This window comes from Callorhinus ursinus, unplaced genomic scaffold (assembly GCF_003265705.2).
Source record: "Callorhinus ursinus isolate GAN/ISIS: 27379988/994484 unplaced genomic scaffold, GSC_fseal_2.0 scaffold44, whole genome shotgun sequence".
In the NCBI taxonomy this organism is placed as follows: Eukaryota; Metazoa; Chordata; class Mammalia; order Carnivora; family Otariidae; genus Callorhinus; species Callorhinus ursinus.
In genome coordinates, this window is record NW_027397106.1 from 7,610,792 (window position 1) to 7,627,184 (window position 16,393).

The 16,393-nt window shown below is 38.7% G+C and overlaps 1 protein-coding gene across 4 annotated transcripts in view; it reads left to right on the plus strand.

The window, feature by feature from the left end:
- SLC38A4 (solute carrier family 38 member 4) overlaps positions 1 to 12,316 on the plus strand; it is a 69,243-nt gene extending 56,927 nt beyond the window's left edge. For all 4 annotated transcript variants that reach the window (XM_073882083.1, XM_073882085.1, XM_025883118.2 and 1 more), the window contains exons 13-16: positions 588 to 712; positions 5,992 to 6,136; positions 7,770 to 7,867; positions 9,397 to 12,316. In XM_073882083.1, the coding sequence (XP_073738184.1) occupies positions 588 to 712; positions 5,992 to 6,136; positions 7,770 to 7,867; positions 9,397 to 9,498 (470 nt within the window). In that variant the 3' untranslated portion in view covers positions 9,499 to 12,316. The remainder of the gene's footprint in view (positions 1 to 587; positions 713 to 5,991; positions 6,137 to 7,769; positions 7,868 to 9,396) is intronic.
- Positions 12,317 to 16,393: the final 4,077 nt, after the last annotated feature.

The window sequence follows — 16,393 nt, forward strand, 5'->3', positions numbered from 1 at the left end:
TGCATGTCCTTATACTGACCCTAATGAGTCTCTTAAGACAAGCAAAAGCTTGAAAAATCCCCAAAAGTCTGTATCAGTGTCATGATGAAGTCGTCATAATTGTTGAACTTGAAGAAAAATGTTAGAGTTCATTTGTCCTAAGGTTTCCATACTAGGTTCAGAGAAGCTGCATCAAAGCTAACTGGGAAGGTGGGAGTGGAGGGGGGTTGGCGGATGCAAGGGACAGGCTGGTGGGGTTTGGCTCTTTGATCCCCTTCAACAGAGCACCTCAGCCTGTCACCTCTTTTGCAAGGCTTCCCATACAGCAGAGATAGACTTACCACGAAGTAAATGAGCTAGAGAGGCACCTGCATAATTTGATTCTAGCTTCAGCAACTTTATGAGCTTCAGGGTTCCCTTGTTCATTTGAAGAAAAGTCACACAACTAATAAGCTCAGAGACAGGATTAAAACAGAGGTATCTAGATTCCCACACCTGGGGGTTTGTTTGTTTTTCTCCCCATTGAACTGTGTTCCCTTTGTAAAATGTTACAGTTGGTATGGCCCTGACAGCACCAAGTGAATGCATTCTCTTCTTCGTCTTTGTAGGAGAAGTTGAAGACGAATTACTACACGCTTACAGCAAAGTCTACACATTCGACACCCCTCTCCTCATGGTACGCCTGGCGGTCCTTGTGGCTGTGACACTAACGGTACCCATTGTCCTGTTTCCAGTAAGTACATGAAGTTTTGATGGAAGAATCCTGCTTAACCTCAGCTAGTATATATGTTCCCATTTGATGTGGCTTTCCTTGTGATGCGAGTTTGCAATTGCAATGCCTGAAGACATTTTTATATAGCACTTTGGAGCCATTTAAAATGGACAATTTAATATGTAAGTTATAACAAATATTTTTAGATGTTAAACACTTTTAAAATATAGGAGGAAAAAAAATCACCAACTGTATTTCTATATTTATTTTCCAGGTTTATTGAAGTCAAAATTTATTGTTAGGCTCAAATTCAAAAAGCAGATCCTGAGTTTCTATCTTGTGGGTTAGTAGAAATGAGTAGGAGTTCACAGAACTTCTGAAACTTGAAAGCCAAAACCACATTTCTTTGCAGTTCATTGCGTTTTCACCAGTTCTGAAGGTATTTAATTCCCTCCCACCCCCCAGTGTGTTGTGCTGCGGTAACATTAGAAAGTCGCCTTCATCTGACTCCTTGAAGACCAATGAGAAGGGGAATCCTCTTATGTAAATTACATGCTAGAACTAAATTTCTTGAAAAATGTCATATTACCCCTCATATATCTCTTTTACAATCCCCAAAACTGTCAGACTCCTACTGGGATTCCCCTTCTTGGCATTTGCCTTTGGCATCACTCATTCTGAGATCACAGGGCAGGGCTGGTTGAAGAGATTTGGGCTGCATGAGTTAAAACCACCACCTATGGATAAACACGGGTCTGCATTCTCCTGCCAACTGTTCTCCTTTCATAAATACTGAATTTACTCATTCATTTTAGGGGGAAAAATAAGCAACCTAGTAACCAGCGCCATCCTGTACAGAATGTTCCATACGGGGCCCAGCATATGAGGACTACTCCTATAATGACACTGTGGTCACTTTAAATGCAGCTTGTGTGCCGAAATATTTTTTGACACATTCCTTTTTCATGAGTGCATGAAATCAGATCCTTATTACCAGGAGGGCTAATATTTTACTCTTAAATAATATCTTGCCTCTCATGTGTCTGAAAGTATTTCAAATGACATGCACACAGCTTAAGCCTAAAATCAGCTCCATCATGGGTACAAGGCAGAAGACAGCTGTAGACAGAAAGTGTACCATAGGGTAAAATTTCCAAGCAAACACTGTCTCTGAGGAAAGAATGTTGAAGCCCTTCTTTTTGTGTGTAAAGATATCACCGACTAATTTTTGGCACACAGTAGGCACTCCCATCATTATCGAATCAAAGTAATGTACAAAAGAAATCTGTTATGTGCTTCTGTATTGTTTTCTTCATAAGCCCTAAATATAGTGCTTTCATGTTGTGGTCTCGGGAGATTAACGGACTTGGCCGTGGTCATGAAGCTAGTCAGTCACAGTTGACTAATGCAGTGCTCCTAGCAGGACCCTGATGGCTGGTGTCAAGATAATGGGAAGTGGAAGTCAGCCTTTCATCTACTGGTGGTCATTTCACCTCAACATTTGAAATCTAGATCTCCCCACAGAAGCTCTTTCTCTCATCACAGATAAGGCACTGGTAGAAGTCAGACCATCAAGAACAGTAGTAGGTAGGAAACCTCTCCATGAGATGAACCTTAGAATCAAGACTGACTAGGAGAACCAAATTTCAGAAAAACAACTGTTCTCCTTAAGTAAGAGTTTTCACCCAACACTGACATTTATGAAACATTTTGCACCTCATTCTGTCTCTGACCTTACACTGTTACATTGAGATCATCTGTGTAAGTGCCCACCTTCTCCCCTGGGTTAAAAGTCCTGGAGGTTAAGGATGTGCACAGTGACTGGCTCAGGAGCTCAGCAATGGTTGCCAGGAAAAAATGGTCTCCAAAAGAATCTTGCCTTTTCTGGTGATGTATAAACTGTCTTTTCTGGCAAAAGCAGAGGCTGTTCCCCTTACTGACATTTGCCATGAACTTCAGTTTGGGTGAGGATCTGGGCTAAATGAACCAAGCCTCCATGGGTCTGATGGAGGGCAAAAAAAGCCTCCTTGTCCCAGTCAAACCCACAAGGCTACGTTCAGACACTTTACCCCTAAAGCATGAGAAGTTGATGGTGTGTTTGTTCCTTACGACTTGCAGCCATGACTTTCAACGTGGCAAACACTGAGTCATGCATGCCAGGGTTCTCCTGAGGGTTTCTTTGAATTAAGAAACTCTTGACCAGTAAGAAATTTATTTACTTTGCTTTGATATCCCCACATACAAATAATAAAAACAAACAAAACCTAATCTATTAGGATTAAAACCTCTCAATTTTAGGTATAAATTTATATTCTACTTCTTTCAACAAATGATAAGTGGGCTCTTTTTCTTAGGAATCCAAGAAGAGACAAAGGTGTTGCTGTTGTTGGGTGGTTGGATGGATTTTCCTTTGATTATTCCATTTATTATCTTTATTTTCTCCAGTTAGGTCAGTTTTTTTCCTTCTTAATTAAAGACACATATTGAGCACAAAAATGATTATCGAGCAAATGAATAAATGAAGTGAACTGCTTTTTCACTAGTGTCCCAATATTTCTGTTTCTAGTTTTGGGGTGGTGGTGGTATAGGCAAGGTTGTCCATTATGGAACTGCACTTCCTTCCCAAAGACTATGAACACCATTTTCAGATTATACTTCTCTTTATGCAGTAAAGTTCACACATCACCATGAAAAACAGAAAATCAGATAATCCTAATGAGTTTATTAAGAACACAGACTCACATTCTGTTTGCCATACCTTAAAAAAATAATAATCACATCTCAGATTTTCTAGCTATTTATATTTTACAATAGTGACGTCATTCTTTTCATTGATGTTGCCTTCAGATCCCCCATTAGATATAGGCATAGAAATATTGCAAATATTGCCATGAACTGGAATAGACTAGTGATCCACAGATATTTCCAACACACTTGTCCTAAGCAATGTTACAAAGTGAAACTGTGATTCACTTCTAAACCATAGGATTGATTTATTTTTACGAGTTCAGACCTAACGAAGGTTCCCACTTTCTACTCAGCCTCACATTGGGTCCCCGGATTCAAACATAGCACCCCCTCACAGACTCCTATTCCGAATACACTCTCTGGAAATAGCAGATGTTTTTTTCTAGAGCTGCCAAGGACCTTTCTGGAATCATTCTGGGTCAGAGGCCATGGCCGTTGCTATGGACATTCCCCCCACCTCCCATGGCATCTGACCCACATTTCCAGGTTCTTATCAGTTTGTGTCAGTAGAGAAAAGGCGCTTAGATAAGTGGAACAGCAGGCAGTGCACTGTGGGTAACAGGCCAGACTTACCTCGCTCCTGACATAGGTAAACAGAACTGCGGAGGACCTATTGATCCAAGCTCACCTCTCAAGGCAGCATTTTAACATAGAATGACCAACAGGTTTTCTTTTCCTTTTCCACCACCACCTCCCACCAGCCACAGCCTGCTGTCTCCCAGTTTGCCCTCTTATCCTTCCTAGGAATGCACTGGCAGCTCCAAATGCCTTCAGTTCTGTTGGGGATTTTGTTCTTCTTTCTTTGCTGTGAGGAGCCAGCTTTCCCCATGTGTTCTGACCATGATTCCTGTAAACCTTCTGTACTCTTCCATCATCAGGCCCTAGTCTTTCCAGGAGCGATGAGACCATAGGAAACTACATTCACATTCAGGGACCCTGTACATATAGGTTTACCTCTTAACTCAGTCTCTTGAATATACAATATTATTTTAACAAAAGACAAAAAAAAAAAACATACAAATGACCTCTGCCTGAAAATAACCTGCATGCTACTTGTTTATTCTATACACTTAGCACTTTCAGACAAATCCTTCAGCCATGTGGATGTACCGTAGAAAGCTCATTTTTAAGCCTAATGAGACCAGTTTGGACAAGATTGATTAAGCACAAATTGTGGATCATAATGTAGAATTTATGGGCAGCAGAGGGAAATGTTCTCAAGCCATTTGCTTTCTTCAGCCTACTTTTCAGAGCAAGTTTCATAATTTTAACTAATCCAATTTTTAAAATCCTTCACAAAGTCACTCTTAAACCATTTCCAGAGACTATCTGGCTTGCCATTCTGGAAATGAAATTGCTTTTGAAACCTAAACAGATGGCTTTAATTTTTGGTGCAGTGGTATGAAAGGAATGTCCCATTAGACACTACAAATTTTTGTCATGCATACATGTGTTTCTAAATGCATTTTACATTTTCTCTCTCAAATGAGTTCCCATCTCTCCACCAGTAAGAGACTTCGGAAGTAAAATTTTCAGAAGAAAAATCAACCCCAGCATTTCTAAAAATGGGAAATCCTAGCTTAACTGAAGTGTTCACTCAGTGGAATTAGTCTACTGGCTTTTCAATAAGTCAAAAAATGTCCTCTAAAAGATTCCAAAGATAAGAGTATTTTCTACTTTGTTAAGCTGTTCAAGCAGGCAGGGCAGTCCCTCTGCCCACAGGCTCTTTTTATCTGGTTACAGCACAGTAACTTGAAAGGCTGCTACAAATGGAGCCTCTCTTGACCCTTCACCTACTTATTGTAGCTGCCCAAATAGGGCTGATGTCTGTCAAGGCTCCTGAAGGGAGGGCAGGGATTTGTCTGTTCAATTTAATTCAACATTTATTTAGTGCCTGCTGTGTGCAAGACACCAAACTAGAAACTTTGAAGAATGTTAAAATTATTAGGTCCTGTTCTTTGACTTTTGTGCATTTATAATCTATAATTAGGAAGGGGAGAGATAAAAGAGGGGGAAAAGGAGCAAACACAAAGAGTATCATATTTTTAAAACATCATGTGGCAAAAATGCTAAATACAATACTAAATTTTAAAAAAAATCCAGTAAAAATTCTGTTCACGAGCAGTATATAAATCAATTCAGTGCTTTCCCTTAATACTTAATCCAGTCTAACGAGACATGTTTAGAAATCAACAAGGGTTTTACCATGTCCTTAAATTCTATGTCTTACCTGTTATTTTATCTCTTTCTGAGATCTTTGAGAAAAAAATCTGAAAGCTGAGAAAGTGAGCACAAGGCAAATACTCTTTCAAACACATGTCAGCATCAAGGTTGCACAGTAATATCAATGTACTTAATAATTGACCTGCACGCTTAAAAATGGGTAAGATGGTAAATGTTATGTATATTTTACCACAATAATGAAATCTTGAAAGGTAAATAAGCATCGAGATCTTTCTTGGGAGAAAAAGGAAAAATGCAGAAGATGCTTTAGAGGGATGAGAATATTTGAAATTGTAGATAAAAATCAACTTTGAACTTTGTTGTTGCAGATTCGTACATCAGTGACCACGCTCTTATTTCCCAAAAGACCCTTCAGTTGGATAAGACATTTCTTGATTGCAGCCATACTTCTTGCACTGAATAATGTTTTGGTCATCCTTGTGCCAACTATAAAATACATCTTTGGATTCATAGGTAAGTTTGAGAAAAGATTTTATTTAGTCAGCTCGAGCTGATACCTTCCTAAAGGGCAGACAGGGAGCTGGTGGATGGGAGGTCAAGGATCCCTCGTCCATCTTAGGCTCATGGGATTCCTATTAGCCCAGCCAGGCTCCAGCTTGTCACCTCCCCTCCCTCACAGGTGACTCTGGAATTATTCATAGGATCAGGAAAACAAAAAACAAAAAACAAAAAACCTTAGAGGCCATCTAATCCAGCTGCGTCTTCTGACGGATAGGAAATTGAGCCTCGTAGAAGTCAAGTCATATACAGCTTCTCCACCCACCCCCACCCAAAAGTCGAGTGTTCCTATGAAATCTTTTGTAAGCCTCAAAGGCATAAAGCAAAGAAGCAATTACCATTCATTTATATGGGAAAATTTTTGAGCATCCCAGACACAAAAAATAACCTCTTTGGGCTTTTCTAATACCTTAGGATACATATTGGTAACAAATGCAGAAAGTAAACGGAGATAAAACCAAACCGAACCAATCAAAACAACAACAACAACAACAACAAAACAGATATTCAGACATAGTTCAAAAGCTATGAGAGCTGAATGCCGAGATGGAGCATAGCTCTCAGGGAGAGAACTTGGTGACACCACTCTCGCTGCTCAGGGTGCGCTGCCTCTATTCACATTCACGGCAGAACAAAGTCTGAAAGCTCTGTTCCCTTTTTTGCCTTTTTTTCTGAAAGGCAAAAATCCTCTTCAGATTTCTTTCAGTTAGTGAAAATGGGTACTAACGTAGGTCTTTCTTAAAAGCGAAGTGGCATAACATGACCTTTCAAAATTGGGGAATACCTGTGACTTGGAATAGATCCAAGCTTTGGCTTTAGGTCTTAAAGCTGCATCAAACAGTAAGGAAGACAGATTTTTATCTACAGGATGCTTTCTCAGCTCTGTCCGCATCAGCTGAGCATTGACGGTTGTCTTTGGAGGTGGAGGAGGTTGGTCTTATAAAGCATATTCTCTTTTAACGCTGTAGCCTATTAATTCAGTTTTCATCTCCTGATTGGAGGGACTACTCAAATTTTAAATATAAAATTTTTTTAAAGATTTTATTTATTTATTTGACAGAGAGAGACACGGCGAGAGAGGGAACACACAGCAGGGGGAGTGGGAGAGGGAGAAGCAGGCTACCCGCGGAGCAGGGAGCCCTATGCGGGGCTCGATCCCAGGACCCTGGGATCATGACCTGAGCCGAAGGCAGACGCTTAACGACTGAGCCACCCAGGCGCCCCTCCAATATAAAATTTTTAAAAAATTCGGTGTGAGCCACTTAAAAAGCTAGAAGTGGATAGGAAGGGTATGTGATGAGCTCAGCTTCCTTAGTAGGTGTTTATATTGTCAATTTCCTTTGAATTTTTAACAGGCGGCCTCTTATGGTTAATTGTATGTTATGTGCACCTAGGATGCAACTGTGATGTTAGGTATATTTTAAATTTTCTTGATAAACAGATATGTGAATAAGCAACCAAGACGAGTTGATGGTACTTTTAGTGCTAAGATTAGGGTAACGTTAGATTTTGTTTCTTTAAAGTGCATGACCTTGGGTCTCTGCCTTGCTGAATAAGACATTAACCTGTCCTTTGCTTCTCTCCTCAGGGGCTTCTTCGGCCACTATGTTGATCTTCATTCTTCCAGCAGTGTTTTATCTTAAACTTGTCAAGAAAGAACCACTTAGGTCGCCACAAAAGGTTGGGGTAAGTAAGGCTTGCAATTTCCACCATTTTAAGTTGCTCTTCGACTACTTAGAGCAAAACCGAAAATACACGATTCAAAAAAATTGGTGAAGGAGAACCAAAAATCAGAGATGGGCTGGAACTCTAGTGGAGAGAAAGCGGGGTGGATTTCTGGTACTGAGATGATTCCAGGAGTTCTTCCCTTCTTATTATCAAGTATCTTGTGTTGAATCCTTCCTACCTGTCAAACACTAACGGAGTTTTCCTACAGGCATACATGTCTACCAGTTTCCACTACCAAGACTGCAGCACTATCTACGGGAAATTACGTGGGAAGGAATTGGGCTCCCTGGCAGTGTTATGACATAATTTAAACATCTTTAGTCATATCTGTTAGGTTTGTCAGGCCAAAAGATATTGCTTTGTTTCCCCCTCCATAGTACCTTGGTGTAGACAGAGATCCAGAACAGAACCATTTCTTTTCCAGTTAATCTCTTGAGATATAAAATATAATCTTATTAAACTAGAGCATGTTTCTTTTCCAAAGTGCTACTATAGAAAAATATGCCAGAACTAATTGTTTTCCCAATAATTAAATATTATCAATGACTATTTTATTATTTTTATTTTTTTATTATTTTTTTAAGATTTTATTCATTTGCGAGAGAGAGAATGAGAGACAGCATGAGAGAGAGGAGGGTCAGAGGGAGAAGCAGACTCGGAGCCCGATGTGGGACTCGATCCCGGGACTCCAGGATCATGACCTGAGCCGAAGGCAGTTGCTTAACCAACTGAGCCACCCAGGCGCCCTGTCAATGATCAATGACTATTTTATAAAGTCTTCCATTTAAGGCTGAAAAACAATGCCCCTTAGTGAGTGACACTGAAATTTGCCTGAGAGTCCTTCACCCCTCAGGACTGTCAGGGACTTCACGACAGTTTGGTATCAAAAGTTCCTCCCATCATCTCACCCCTGAATACCTACCCTCTTTAGTCCATCCTGCTTGGACTTTTAAGCAGTGTGACCTTGGCAGATTACTTGTCCTGTTTGTAAAACAGACAAGTTTGACCAGATGTAAAAATGAGTAAAAGTGTCTCCTAGGTCCATTGCCTTTTTTATTTTAAGGAATGTGTGATATAGATTAGGCTTTTGTTTTCGTTTTATAAAATTTAATCCTATCATATATACTATGATACGCCCTTCTAGGGCTTGCCCTTTTTCACCTAGAAGATTGTGAGCACACCCAATGTCATTAAATCTTTTTCTGTCTCTTGATTTTTAATGATTACAGGGTATTCTATCATTTCAATGTACCAAATCAACTATTCCTTTATTTTGAGGATTTGGGTTAAATCACTCCACTGGATTTATCCTTTTTTGCCAACTTGGGTTCTAAATTCACTGAACTGCTAGGCACGGACATCTGAGCTATAAGAATAATACAATTCAATATGTCAATCAGATTGCTACCCTAGGTAAACAACTTATAAGAGCAAACTGTGCGAAACATGGTTTCTGTGTGCCCTAACAAGTTCTCTCTGATTGACAGGCTTTAATTTTCCTTGTGGTTGGAATCATCTTCATGATTGGAAGCATGGCACTCATTATAATTGACTGGATTTACAATCCCCCAAATTCCAAGCATCACTAACCCAAGGAAAAATACTTTTTCTATTGGAAATGGTTGCAAATTATGCTGCAAAAGACGTTTGAGTTCTATTGATTGGAATGTTATTCATAGGAAATAACAGGAAGATTCCAAAGATGTTTATGGTAACATCACCAGGCACCTACGGAAGAGAAAAAGCATCATTTGTGTCAAGAACGGCTGTTTATATGTTTAAAACCTGTGGTGTGCATTGCTACCCATGTTTTCCCAGAGCAGTATAAGAGGATGTATTTTTGCTGTTGTGCAAACAGAATAACGGTAGCTGCAGGTAATGGTCATCAGATAAGACCCTTCCCCCTTACCCCCAAATTACCAAATACTTGTATTCTTGGAACATCAAACAAAAATGCCCTGGTGGCAAAGCTATCTAACTGCTTAATGCCTTCCCCCCATCCAGCACCCAATACTCTGGGTTAACTGAATAACAGAAGCAAAAGGCAGGTCTTATGAACTGCCCCTGTAAGGTACATAAATGATCAGATAGCAGGCTAGAACATCTCACTCTCACCAGTAAAGGAGTATCTTGCCCATTTTGTTTGTGACATTGAATTAGTGACTTCTTCATTCAATAGATTTTTTGGTAAATGTTAAAACATCTGACTAAACACAGGCATACCTCATTTTATTGTGCTTAGAAGATATTGAGGGTTTTGGGGGTTTTTTGTTTTGTTTTGTTTTGTTTTTACAAATTGTTTCGCAGCAACCTTGCACGGAGCACCATTTTTCCAACGGCATCTGCTCCCTGTGTGTCTGTCACATTTTGGTAATTCTCACAGTATTTCAAACTTTTTCATTATTATATTTGTGATGGTGATCTGTGATCAGTGATTAAGACTTGCTGAAAGCTCAGATCTGGTTAGCATTTTTTCGCAATAAAGTATTTTAATTAAGGTATGTACTTTTTTTTTTAGACATAGGATTGCGCACTTCATAGATTATAGTGTAAACATAACTTTTGTATGCACTGGGAAACCAAAAAATCCATTTGACTTGCTTTCTTGTAATATTTGCTTTATTGCGGTGGTCCGGAACCGAACCTGCAATCTCTGAGGTATGCCTGCATGGCTTAGGATCTGTCCCTGTAAAGTACATACATGAATGATCAGACACCAGGCTAGAACACCTTATTGTCAACAGTAAAGGAATGTCTTGCCCATTCTGTTTGTGACATTAAATGAGTGCCTTCTTTGTTCAATATTTTTTTTTATAAACGTTAAAACATCTTGCTAAACAGAGAGAGGGGCTTTATTGAAATGATAGAGCAACAACAAAAATAATGCTTATTGCTAAACTGCCTGTTCTGGAAGCATTTGCTTTTCAATATTATTCCTAGTCCTCTTGTCATGCTTTTGTCATTGAACAATGCTCTCCCTCTCGTCTTCCATTGTCATCCAGAATTTTTAGATAGACCACAATTCGTGTGGAGCTACACTACCCAGTATTGTTTGATACATTTTTATTTGATAAACATTCAGTGCAGGAAACTGTGATTGCTATATGTTTATGTATATAATCTTATTCTGTAGTCCTCTGAACTTTAATGTATGGTACATTTGATTTTTATTTTTTACATGTGTAGTTTTCTCTCTTCACAGTCAAAATGTTTATACTATTGAGGGTGGGGGCAGGGAATTAAGTTGATGGACTCAGAAATCCATTTGTACGTATCTGTCTATTGGGGATATTTTAAATTTGAAACTAAGTTATATATAGTTCAGTAATGCTCTCCAATGTTTACAATAATAACACAATCATCCACAGGAAAATAAGTTCCTTGTTTGCAAATAATTATCAGTACCAATGTTGTTCTTTTAATTTAGCATGTCTACAATAGGATTTAGTTCATTTTGGTTTGCACAGGAGTTTGCTGACATTCATTTGTCATTTAACACAATGTTAAATGGCTCTCCATAAAAATAGAAGTGCTAACACTACAGACAGATGAAAACTATTATTCTTGCTCACTTCTGCAACACACTTACATGGAATGGATTTAAAAACTAGCACTCACTGCCTAGAATTTCTGGAGTTTGCCACCTTTTTCCCCCCAAGTCAGTAGCAAGAACATTTATTTTATATTTTTTTATTTTAGTAAAGCCAAGTATGAAATACAAGTATCATATCAGCATAATATTAAATCATATTTCAATAGTTGCTTTGGAATGTGCCTTAATATACATTTGTTTTATGTATCATTTTCTAAAGGCATAATACTGTCAAATGGTGCACTTTGTTATGGAAATTGAGCATTACTAGAAACTATCATAACTTTTGAGTCATTATTATAACTTGCCAAAGAGCATCTTCAAGATAGGTTTCCATTTATGTTCACCAAAAGAGAGTATCAAAATAGAATGTGGAAAAAGGTACCTTCTGAGTATTAAAACAAAAAGAAAAAAAGGTTTAATCTGAATGTATTAAAATGTAAATATCAAAGATTAATTCAAAAGAATTGGGAAAGTATAAAATCTGTATGTATTTTGAATGCTTTACATCTTTGAAATGACTAACTTGAAAATATCGACCTCTGTAATTATACAGATATTCAAGAGCAATACTACCATGCCAAATAATGAAGCACCATTTTTCTTCTCATGGCCATTTTCAGGATTAGAGCTCACACAAACTGCAGGGCAGACTTACATATATGGTATCTTGTACCGGTTAATTTAATCCCATTTATGAACAGATAAAAATTTTATTTTCTTATTTCATTTATAAGATGGTTCAATGTACGGGGAGGCTTTTTTTTATTACAGAAAGTGTATATTGGTATATAATAAATGAACTTTTCAAATGACTATGATTTGATTTTTTTTCTATTGTTGAAGGCTATAAGTTATTTGTACATGAAAAACATCTTAAGTCTAAATATGGTCTTCTGTCTATTGGCATATGTTCCATTTTCATTGTTACTCTTGACATGTAAATAACCTTGATAGCTGTCAAAGAAAAATAGTTGCCGTCTTCTTTTGGCAAAATACACAGCTAATCCTCATTTTCATTTATGTCATCACATACATACCTCCTAGAATGGATGTGGGAAAATGCGTCTCTTTATGGTTAATTAGGGAGAATTCACTTGGGATGGAAAAAGAATAGAAGAAATACGAAAGTAGTCAAATAAAGACATGGAAGATGTGGAAGAAGGAAAGCAACGTGGGAGTGCAGAGGATTGGGTCGAGACTGACAGGTGGTGGGACTGACAGTACCTGTGCTAAGTTATGTGCCTGACTTTCTAGGAAACTTCCAAGTAGTTCTCCAAAGTGTTTCCACCATTTTCATTTTCACCAAGAATATATACGAGCTCCAGTTGTTTCACAGCTTTGCCAACACTGGGCATTGTACTTTATAGCCTTTCCCATGGATGGGAAATGGTATCTCTGTGATTTTCATTCCATTTCCCTGGTGCCTAGTGTTGGAAATTTCCCATGTGTTTCATGGCCATTCGCGTTTCCTTTTGTGAAGTGTCTGTTCCAATATTTCACCCATTTTAAGAATGAGGTTGTTTGCCTTTGTATTGTAGATGTGTCAGCTCTTTATATATTCCTGACACATGTCCTTTGTCAGATGGCAAATATATTTTCTCAGGCTAGGACATGCCTACTCATTTGCTGAATGGTATCTTAATTCTATCTTTCTTCTGGGGCCAGGTCTTTATAGCTTAAAGCTCTGTAATTCCTGTCTTACTGAGATAAAATTAATTAGGATGGTATTGTTAAAATTAATGTTTAGATTTTCAAATATGAAGAGTAAGTCTTCTTTTTCTCTTTTTTTGGGTGGGGGTGAGTAGTATGTGTTCTTGCCTTATAGTCAGCTTTATCAAATACATGTGAATATAGTTCTTGTTTTATAGGTTACAGGTAATGGACTAAAAATCGCCTTTGCTAAGTCACTTTGACTCTTGGTTAGGAGACCCAGTCCTACTTAGATAGGCCCAGGACCTCAAAAACCCTTTGTGGCTACTTGTAATCAACTTCATCAGTTTCCTCAGCCCTTGTTAAAGGCACATCCAGATGAAACAGAAGAAATACTCCATGTGGCTCTTACGCACCAGCTTGGAAGTTGTATCATTTCCTCTCGACTCTGTTTTCATCCATGTGGGAAGCTGTTCCCAGGGCCTTTGCTTCTATGGCATGTACTCTCGTGACTATCTTTTCCCAAGAAAATATTGGGTACTAATTATTCAATAGATTGTATTGAAGAAAGTGGGGAAAAAAAATCAGTTTAGAGCCTTTCTTCACACCACACAGCAAAGTGGAAAAACGAAATAAGAAAGGCAACACATAAACGACAGCATTTTAGGAAGAACGACGTGACAGCTGCCTGAGGGAGTGAGACACAGTGGAGGAAATTACAAGGCCAACAATCGATCATGGGACTATACAGCAGTACATTAAAAAGCAATTAAAAAACACCAGCTCCTATAAAATACAGGCCAACATATCCTTATTGTGGGAAGAGATAAAAACCAAGAAGGGAACTATTAAGAATCTAATAGATGAATGGGCAATGGATATGAGATCACTGAAGAAAAATAAATTGTTTGATCTCACTAGGAGTCAAAGACATGCAAGTAAAAACACAAGTACAATTGTTTTGTCTGCCGTATTACTAAAATAAGAAAAGTTAATCCTTTGTGCTGGTGAGTGTGTGGAGCTGAACACTTATTCGACGCTGGTGGCAGAAATTTTGGCTCCGCGTCCCTGGAAAGCATGCTGGCAACACTTGAAGATCCCTAAGGATGTTTGTAGTAAGCAGAACAGCCCCCCAAAGATCTAATCACATGAGCCCTCAAAATCAGAGAACTTTCTTCACCTGAAGTCAGAAAGAGTTGAAGCATAAGAGGGACTCAAACTGCCACTGCTGGGCTTAAAGATAGAAGAGACCATGTGGAAACAGAAGGAAAGGAGTTCTGCCAACAACTTAAATGAGCCAAGAAAATGGTTCTCCTCCTAAGCCTCCAGCTACGAGCCCAAGGCACCACCACTTCGATCTGAAGCTTGAGAGACCTTAAACAGAGTACTCTGCTAAGCCAGCCAGACTTCTGACCTCCAGATCTGAGAAGTAATAAAGGAGTGCTGTTTTAAGCTCCTAAATTTGTGACAGTTTGTTACCGCAACAGGAAACTAGGAAATACAATGTTCATGGCTTTTGATCCCCTAACTTCTCTTCTAAGAATCTATTCTTAGGAAGAAATCAGAGAAGTGAATTCACTTCTGTCTACTAATGTATTCTTTCACCATATAATGAGCTACATTTTTGAAGCATTCCAAATGTCCAAAACTGTGGAATGACTGAATAAATTCTAGGACCTTCATAGGCTGGAATAGGACATAGCCATTAAAAATGTTTTTGAGTAGGGACGCCTGGGTGGCTCAGTCAGTTAAACGTTTGCCTTTGACTCAGGTCATGATCTCTGGGTCCTGGGGTTCAGTCCTGGGGTTTAGTCCTACATTGAGCTCCTTGCTCAGCAGGGAGCCTGCTTCTCCCTCTGTCTCCCGCTCCCCCTGCTTTTGTGCTCTCTTTCTGATAAATAAATAAAAATCTTTAAAAAAATTTTTTTGAATAATCACCAATAAAAGGAAAAACTATGGTATAACATTAAAGTGGAAAAAAAACGGGGCGCCTGGGTGGCTCAGTCGTTAAGTGTCTGCCTTCGGCTCAAGTCATGATCCCAGGGATTGAGCCCCATATCGGGCTCCCTGCTCAGCGGGAAGCCTGCTTCTCCCTCTCCTACTCCCCCTGCTTGTGTTCCCTCTCTCGCTGTGTCTCTGTCAAATAAATAAATAAAATCTTTAAAAAAAAGTGGAAAAAACAAGAATAAATGCTTCATTATACCAGTTTTACATATTAAAAATGTATGGAATAGAAACATAGAAATAGGAAGAAAGGAAATAGACATAAATGATAAAAGTAGATATCCTAGGTAGCAAGATAGTAAGTGATGTCAGTCTTCATCCTCCAATATTTCTGTTATTTTCTAAATTTTTTACAGACTATATATTCTTTTATAGTTATAAAAAAATGTAGAGAGATATTTTTCTATCAGTTTATATTTTCTGGAAAAAACTAAAACATGCTGCCAATTTCTATATATTTTTATATTTTCAGCTGAGTCCAAAGGCAGAATTGGATGAGAGTATGATTCACAATTAGGGAACAGTCATTGATGACTGAGCAGAAGTTGAAAGGATGGGGCAGCACCTCCCCAGAGGTGGGGCATGTGAAGGACTTAAAGAAGAATGGGGTAGCATAGCCAGTAGACCAGAATTTCAGATCCATCCCTTGGGCAAGTCATTTAATATTATTGAGCTTCAGTTTTTTTCCTTTCTGTTGATATAATTTCTGTGTGATGCAATTCCCAAGATGATTTAGCTTGGAATTCATTGGAAATTAGAAAGCCTTTATAGCAGTCATATCTCTAGTACAAATGCTTGATAGTCATAAGTCAAGGATCATCGGAGAGCTCCAAAGTACCTTGCAGCAATGACTTCGGCAGCTCGGTCCTGAAAGTAAGTTAGATTAAGTCAAATGCTTCTGGGGAATACTCTGCCTTGCCACTCAGGCAGAATAATTTTAAAGGACATTCAGTGTAAACCATGCATCAGATACTGTCCTAGACACAAGAATAGAGTAGTCCTTGTCTTTAAGGAGCTTATTCTATAGAGGAGGGGTCACATGTATCAAATACTTATAATATCAAATGGTAAATGTTCTACTATATACCCAGGATTCCATGGAGCCTCTAAGGAGAATGCCCAAATCAAGCTTGGGGAAAGAAGAGTAGTCAGATTTCAGGCAGCAGATGCCCATTAAGTTGAATCCTAAAGGACACACTGAAGTTGTAAGGCAAGACGATGGAGAAGCAGAGCGG